The 8707-nt window shown below is 40.0% G+C and overlaps 1 protein-coding gene across 2 annotated transcripts; it reads right to left on the reverse strand.

Moving 5' to 3' along the window:
- Positions 1 to 1334: 1334 nt before the first annotated feature.
- On the reverse strand, positions 1335 to 6916 carry SMT1 (sterol methyltransferase 1). Of its 2 annotated transcripts, none has more exons than XM_087677829.1 (13): positions 6551 to 6916; positions 6023 to 6116; positions 5820 to 5893; positions 5636 to 5720; positions 5040 to 5095; positions 4873 to 4927; positions 4439 to 4486; positions 4044 to 4127; positions 3853 to 3969; positions 3596 to 3679; positions 2975 to 3100; positions 2799 to 2896; positions 1335 to 1548 (listed from the first exon to the last, which is right to left on the reverse strand). In XM_087677829.1, the coding sequence occupies exons 1-13, from the start codon at positions 6634 to 6636 to the stop codon at positions 1491 to 1493; spliced, it is 1065 nt and encodes a 354-aa protein (XP_087533955.1). In that variant the 5' UTR covers positions 6637 to 6916; the 3' UTR covers positions 1335 to 1490. The 2 variants fall into 2 exon arrangements, with proteins under 2 accessions (XP_087533955.1, XP_087533956.1); XM_087677830.1 differs by having other exon boundaries at positions 6023 to 6089; positions 6551 to 6914.
- Positions 6917 to 8707: the final 1791 nt, after the last annotated feature.

Raw genomic sequence — 8707 nt, forward strand, 5'->3', positions numbered from 1 at the left:
GAAGCTTGAGCCAAGAGGGAACACTAGAAGCATGAAAGAGGCAATTCAAAATGTCTGTCCTAAACCTAATGCTCTAAAGAGTTTTTGCTGGAAAGCTCTCAATCAAGGAGCAAATTGAGCATACTTATTTTGTAAAATAGAGGACAAGTCAATTACACATCCACTATACAACCATAAGGAAACAAGAAAGTGTTTGAAGTTTGTCACAAGCCTTTATGAATAAGACGGTTCTTCATAGTTTGATCAATGGGAAGCACACTTTATTTGGAGATAAAGTCGATCTAAATTACGATAGATATCAATTATAGTCTATGATTAGAGAAATTGTTATGAGGTCTATATGAGTTTTGCAAAGAAAGCAACCCGTTTTAGTAGAACCTACAACATTGCAAGTGTTTTGGACTTTGTAAAAGAAAAGCACTATGCTATGCTAAAATAACTTTTTTTTAAAGTTGCTAGGAAAGAAAATAGCCAAGTTTAAAGTGACTAGTAAATTGTCAAAAAAGAGGACACGATCTCTTTAGAGAATGTAAATATTTCATTACATAAATCGACTCATTTGTTTTAAAAACCACGAAACAATCAATTGGACACAGTTAGATTGCTAATAAAAGGAATTGTGGAAATGGGCAAAACATTGCCTAACTTCTTTATTGGTTTAACCAAGGTTTTTGACAGCTAGATAGCCATGTGAAACAAGCTCAAAGAGACTCAATGCTAAAAGCATCGCAATAGCCTCATAAGGTATGCCAACCTACATAAGAGAGAGCTCATGGATATCGCTTGGTGTGTCATGGAGTAATGCTAGTGTCAAACAAGTATGTGTAGAATCACAACAATTGTTTATTTATAACTCTAATTATATAGCACCTTGAAAACCAATTAAAACCCTGCCTACAAGCTCTTGAAGCTTTTTGTAGGGCATCGTATTGATCAAATATGCTCAAGACACATAATATGGAAGAATACATGTGGTTTGATATATTTATTAACAGGAGGTTGAGGAGGGTTGCCAAGTGGCACGCAGAGTCATTTTCTCACTACCCTACCATGTCACCACATGGCGCCTGTTCCCCCCACGTGCGATTTTTTTTTTTTAAACTATTGTTATTATCAGTCACAAAAAGGTAAGTTTATGCCATTTTGTAGGCTACTTAATGCTTGTCCCAAAGTGCTGCTTGCAGCTTGTGTAACTTTCTTCACAGGAGCTCTACCAGTGTTCACGTGATTGCGTATATTTCAACTTTATTCACGGTTAACATGAACTGAGTTCCCTTGCTCCACCAAATGTATAGACAACAAAACATTTACAGCAGATTGATGCTTAAAGCTGATTTAAACTTAAAAGCCAACTGCAATACCAGCAGATCCGAGAAACACATGAGAGACAAAAGACCTTCATTCAAACTTTTGACACTAAAAAGTGTATGCTTACAACACTGTCACTAAATTACCTTGCCCCTACTCTGTCATAGTCCTGGCACACAGCTTCAAGCGTCTTGAAGTTTTCTTACAAGAAAGAAATACATCGGTGTAAAGATCTCTTTCCTGCAAAACACAAAGAAAAAGTCAGCTTTAAAAAAGCCCTTGAGGGCACACAACCTTCTGGATAGTGGTTGATTTTTTTATGAGGTGATTGTTACAAAGGTCCGGCTACATTCTGGTGAAACTTAACAAGACAGCAGGTCCTGGAGTGTCAGCGACCGTCCACTACCTATTTTATTTTGGCTTCTATTTACCTTGAGACCATTCACTGTATTACATGAAGCACCCCCAAGTGAGATAACACTTATATACCGATGAGGTTACAAGAATGCAGTCCACCCTGGCTGAGGTGCACTCAGCTTTTTGAGATCTAATTTAAACAGCATGAAACACGCTATTCCATGGAACTAATATAGTCTGTCTCTGATGGTTCTATGAAATTAATACAGTCAGAGGTCTCTGATGGTTGAAGATGAGAAGGAAATGTTCCCAACTGATTTACTGGCCACATCCTAAACAGTAACTCTGCGGTTAGGAGGAAACATTTATTGTGATTCATGGACAAATAACACATTTGGAAGTGCGTTTTACTTTTTGTTAAAACGATTTTCTTTCAACTCATAGCATCGCTGCCACCTGTTTCTTCTACCTTTTCATTATCACACACCGGGACCATAGAGTATCCTACATGCCAGCAAGCAAACCATATTTTGTGGCAGTTTGGAAACAAAATTCTCAAATTCTCTTCAATTCTCTTGGTCAAACTTATTGTGGATCAGACTGAAATCTCAAATCACCACCAGATTATACTATCTAAAGCTCACATGGCAACAGGTTCATAGTGCATGCACGTTTAGGGCAGCCCATGTCCTACACCTTAAACTTACCAATGTCCTTCCCGCCCTCAAGGGAGTAGCTATGGTCCTACCAACAAACCACAAACATGGATTCTGCTGGCTCTGTACCCAACTGGACCCACGAAACCAAGTGCAATGGTAACAGCAAGTCAACAGCTCAAGGGACCACCAGGTATAGTAGCTTCTGATGACCAAATATGCATTGAAACATTTTCCTAGCACAGACACTGGTTCATCTGACATAACTATGATCTCTAGAGCATGTCATGCTGAACTGAGGCAAAAGAGAGCCAGACTAGTGAGACGATGCTGCAGTTACCAGACAGGAACATGGCAACACATGATGCATTTAAGATATCTGCTTCGTTAATCAAAAGAATCAGTTAGTTTATCAATGAATACTACTGTTTATGCAGACTACATGCTCCATATGTAAGAGGAGGAAAGCCTATGTACCTGCCACCAACAACTAATCCATCTGCAGCCTTCTCTAAGAAATTGCTCACACGGACACTTCCCTCAGGTGCAAGACCAATAAACTCCAGAGTTTGAACCTGAGTATAAATGACATCCTGTAAGGGTTGCCTTAAAAGGTTAAAGGATGCATACAGGTGAAAGAAACCTTGACATACCAAGTGATGTGTGAGAAACCGCCCCACTTTAGTAAGGCGAAAACTGCTCAACGAGATTCGAGAGGTATCCAAAGGTAGGTACCATGGAAGCGGTGACGATCTTGCCAAGTCTTCTTCCATTAGAACCTTCAGAAACAAAGTTCCCATGCAACAAGAAAGGAATATACTTTAAACATTGTATAAGAGTGACATGATTTGATGAAATAAATGTCCTGTCCAGCTTTCACAAGGCCTTAAGAGGAGAAAAGACGAGACCCTTATGCATTTAGAAAATACCTAGAAATCGGGTAAAGTTTGCTGATCAGAAATGGCCTAAGCAGGATGTAGTTATTGCTATCTGGGATTCAATGGCTGGGAATGAAGAGATTAGATGATTCCTGTATGAGACCTAGAATACAATTTGCAAAATGAGATGAACTCCCTGAAGACAAGATAGTGTATAGCTCTAGCATGACCTATGGTCATGTGGTCAGTGTAACCTGACCCACAAAGTCAGCCAGCCACAATATATCAGACTTGAAAAAGGAACTAAAGGCGATGCATCACAATGTGAAGTGCACTGTAAGTTGCGCTACATTTGTTCCTTTTACTTTAACAAATGTAGGGCACACCATGTCCTACCTCGAATCCTGCAGCCTTCAAAGCTTCAAGGCATTCACCTGTCGTACGAACATCAGGCAATCCATTTCCAAGCTCTATGTCTGCCTGTAAGTATTAGAAGCAGGTCGCACATCTGTCAAGTCATCTACAAAGTCAACAAAGCAAAGTTGGCCCCATGGCTAAATTCTATCCACAGAACCTATGGCACAGTTACTTGAATTACAGTGTTGAATACAAAACAAGCCTGGGCCCTGCTTGAGCAGCCACTGAGCCAGTACCTTGATTTGCTGGTGCTCCTTGTTCTTGGGATCATAAGAATCTGTCATGCACCATTCATAACCAGCAAAAAGCTGCCCAGGCTTGAGAACCCTTTTTATTTCCTTGTAACAAGCCACCTATTGAGATGCAAAACTTTCAAGTCATCTTCAGACGAAGAAGTGATTCAAACACAACAGTAACACTAACTAACCGGATCAGGTGCATGGCAAGAAGCTTCAATGGTATAAACAGCATCATAAGTATTATCTGGGACTGGCATGTTCATGAAATCCGCCTAAACCAAAACAGGGGAAAAAGTTTAAGCAACATGTCCAATCTTATAGGCACCATGGAAGGTATACATAAAGACAGATTTGTTTCCAATATCTGCAACTCAAACTCTAATAAGGAATGCTAGGTATATTTGCTAGGCACCATGCTATGTATACATAATGACAGATTTCTTTCCAATATCTGCAACTCGAAAGAAATAAGGAATGCTAAAAACTAGATGCAGTTGCTCTAAAAGAGCTCTTCCTGACAGCCTGCATGCAACCAAAAAGGACTTAAAATTACATAAATCTAAATGGATCGTTTCCAACTTACTTTAATAAATCCACAAGTCTTGTCAAGACCCCAGGCTTTATTCAACTCCTGTTCATCATCCATTGCAGAAGAGAGTTTCAACTTTGAGAACTAGGGTCCCACTTAAAATGACTTTTTATTTCCCTGCATGTCCAAGTACTTGAAACAACCGTGTCTTAAATAACATACAACCACTGTTCTCTCTCAAAACCATAGAGTTGAAACTCACAATTGTTTATGGCCTTTTTGAGCAGAGTGTTTCTCTCACAGGATGTATCACTTAATATATTAAGCTTTCCAGTCTTTAAACAGAGCAAATGTCAAACGAAAGCCTGGTGCTTTGCAGCCAGGTGTTGCAAAGCAAATTTTGGCATGCTTATAGTTTATCATAGCCCTTGTCAAATATTGGATTTGATTTTTAAAAATTACCCTAGAACATGGCTGAAGGAACTCACAATTCCTCGTGTAATCTGGTACGCATTATTGTTCAAACCAGTCACAGAAGCACCACTGCACACAAGGTAGAAGTGACTCAATGTGTGGTCATCTGCTTGAAAACATCTGTACAAATATAATACCGATTCTTTGACCAGTTTGTTGAGGTTCTTAAAGAATAGCACACCTGAATGCAGCAATCTCTCTCAAGGGTCCACCAATACCACAGCCAACATCCAAAACCTAGAAAAAAAAAATCAATGACTTAAATACGCAACCATGAATTTGATATAATATATCCAGCAAAGAAATTTTCACTTTTACTTCAGAAAAATGAGACTTTTAAAAGCATTTGGAGATGACATTTTTTGCTAATAAGAAGCACTTGAACAAACACAATTGCACCACAATGTGCAATCTCACAATCATCATAAAGCTGCAGTTTACTGACATCATCCACTACCCTTGATCATTCACTTAACGAAGCATTATCTGCATCTTTACAGTACACATGCCACAGAGATCACGTCTACACAACAGATGACAACTTGGGCGTCATCTGGAATTGTCGTATCAACTATGTGATAACTGTTCATAATAATAGAAGCCACAGGAACCACATGTGCAAACTGAGAGTTGTCAGTGTAGGAAAGGGTGACAGTTAACATCTTTGCACCATTTATAAAGAGAGCTAAATATCTGACAAAAAAAGTGTGTTCTCGATAAGGCAATATACATCAATTCTGCAAATGAGAGCGTAGGAAAGGTTAAGATCCGAATTACCTTCATTCCTGGTTGTAGACCAAGACGTAGTGCAAGATAATGTTCATGCCTTTTGATGCTCTCTTGCAGGGTCTCCACTTTCAGCCTGAAACAGAAAAAGAATGATCAATCAATGGAAACAAAAATCTAAATCAGCACCAATGTCAACCTGCAACACTGAACATCATATGATCATGTACAACACCTATGGGCAAAATGGAAAGACTGGCCCCAACCATACTCATAGAAGCTGGTCGCCAGATCATAATACTTATTAACCTGCAGAAATCAACTAACAGCAGATGTCAACAGACAGAAACAACCAGTACAGAAGTTCATATTCATCCTGAATTAGACGATAAAGCATTATGTTTTTAAAAGCAATTTTGAGCGGACAAAGTGAAGCACCATGTCAGCATAATTTGCCTTTCGAGACGCATCATCTCCTCCATAACATGTATGATACTCTTCATATCTGAAGTAGATAGCAGAAAAGAATATGCTGTAACAAACATAAATACGAGAAGAGCTCACATTCATGGCTCAGACACAGTACTTTGACAATCTCGTGTTGCAAACAGTGATCTTCTGTTCTCCATTGAAGCACGGTTCAGCATCTAACCATGGCGATGAATTAAAATCCAATTGTGCGGCCAGATGTTTCAATTTGCAGATAGGCGTAGACCAATCGGTAATGTATTAACCTGCAGCCTTAGAATTTGTGAATCTAAATTCAGATGTACAAAAATGTACAAATGTATGTCCTGTAATCAACGGCTGATAATCGGAGGCTTTTCGCTACAGCTTTTACCTTTTTCCGACAGATATAGGAAAAGCAATCTGCTGTGTGGAAGAGAGAATGCTGATCGGATGGTAATCTAACAGACGAAAGCATGAAAAAAAAAAGAAAGCGGGAAGAATGCAGGAGTGGCTTACGATTTGACTGCGGAAGAGACCTCGGATTTGGAGAGGAGACCACCGGTGTTGCTGGCGAGGCGGGTGACTTCGTGAGCGACAGTCATGGCGGATGGAGGAAGGGGGGAGCGAACCCTAGCGGTGCAGCAGAGGGCTGTACCGGGCAAAACCCTAGGAGGACAAACAGGCAGGGCCAGAAAGGGGCCTTCGAGTGCAGCACAGTTCTTCGGCCGCTTGCTCCTCCTTTCTGCTTCTTCTGTCTTCGGTCTTCGTCTCTCTTTCTTCTGGTCTCTCTGACAGCCTAGCAGCAGCAACGGCAGCGGCAGCAGCAGCGGAAGAACACGACAAAAAGGTGGTCGCGAGTCGCCATATATTATCCACAGAGAACCACATGCACAGGGTCTCTTCTCATGCCTTTATTTTTATTTCCCCAAAAATACCATTTGTTTAATTACTATTTTTCTCTATTTTTAATCACTCTTTTTCTCTCTGTTTTTTTTTTGTCTTTTTAGGGTGTCTTTTTAGGCCAGTGCAGTTTTTTTGCAGGCATCAACAAGGATTGCCGCTGGCCCACCAATGTCTTTTCTTTTCTGTTTCTTTTTTCTCTTTCCAAAACTACCAGTAATCAAAGGATATGCCTCTAGTAGGCCCCCAATGTACCCTTTCTCTGCCGATAGGTTGCCTAAATCAAGTTGCCATTCATACACGTGTCAACACCATTTTCGTAGATATATCTAATACATAGATCGTTGCCCATGGGGCTCATATAAGGCCCTGCTTAGCCATTATACTAGGCGCTCCGCACCTAGACTCAGCCCACCCTGGTGCAATTTTTGCAGGTGGGGGCAGGTGCTGGATGCGTAGCACCCGCCCCCACATTCTCTTTTTTTCTTGTGAGGGAGGTGGGGGGCTACCACATGGCACCCACCCCCCACCTCTTGTTAACTAATAGTAAAGATGACTCATTGTACATTGATTGATGCCATTTGCTAAAAAGAAAACTACATAATGAAAGGACATCCTCAATGCTTATCTTGCTTTGGTGTCAATCAAGACGCAATAGTTGGTGTTAATTAATGACTTGCTAGAAGTGTCACATTAGTAGGTGACTTGTCCCAATCGTTGCTTACACAAATCGCCCTTTCGTATAGTTCTACCGATTGGGATTGGCAAAAATGAGCATTTCAAATAGGATGCCCTTATTCTTTAAAGCCTAACAACTTGGGTCATTCCTTCTTTTAAGTGCTTCTTGGGTCATTTCTTCTTTCAAGCCTAACAACTTGGGTCATTCCTTCTTTTACAAGGTTCTTAGGTCATTCCTTCTTTCTTTCTTACGTGCTTCTACTAATAGATGCCCTTATCTATTATATCTTAGAATTAACGAATCTTACAAACCAAAACGTTGATCCTATGTGGCATTTGTATGATTATCCCAAACTTGAAATACTTTTTTCCTCTATATATTTGATGGTATTTTATTTAAAAAACAAATTGCAAAAACTCTAGCACCTCTATTCTTAGGCATTCTTTCTCTTATAGTAAATGATCCAAAGGCTTTAAAAAAAGAAAATCGAAATACAAAGACTGGGCACACGTATTCTTAGAGATTCTCACTAAACACGCTACCTTCAAAAATAGGTGTGCCCTTAGACTCTCTCTCTCTCTCTCTCTCTTGTTGAGATGGCAAGCTCAACACATGCGGACATTGATGATGGACTGCCTGGCTAGATGGGTCTGCATATCTATACTTAGCACATCAGTAGTCATTGTGATCCTGCATGGTTGACTAACATATCACTTATTATATTTAGTTTATTGCACCTACCTACAACTGGCATAGTTATAGCACCACTCGATTAGTATAGTCAGTTATGCACTGTTTGACTTAGTAGGCCACTTTCCTTTACGTTGTGTCTTATATTTACCTTGTGTACATTGTATTGTGGGTGAAAAAAAGAAGACGAAATCAGCAAGAAAATGTTTTGGCCTCCATCTCTCTTCTTGTGTTCTTGAATAAGCTTCCTCTTGTGTGTATGGTGTGTGTTTGGTATAGCAACTCAAGCAAGTCCTCCCATCACGCAATTCTTGACATGGTCTCAAAGCAATGCCACTGAGAGAGACTGGTTTTGAAGGCCAAAGTGAAGGAGAAGAAGCAAGGATTTGAGCAAGCAAGTGATG

Source organism: Lygodium microphyllum, chromosome 5 (genome assembly GCF_053477565.2).
Source record: "Lygodium microphyllum isolate KBCC chromosome 5, Lygodium_microphyllum_v1.1.10, whole genome shotgun sequence".
In the NCBI taxonomy this organism is placed as follows: Eukaryota; Viridiplantae; Streptophyta; class Polypodiopsida; order Schizaeales; family Lygodiaceae; genus Lygodium; species Lygodium microphyllum.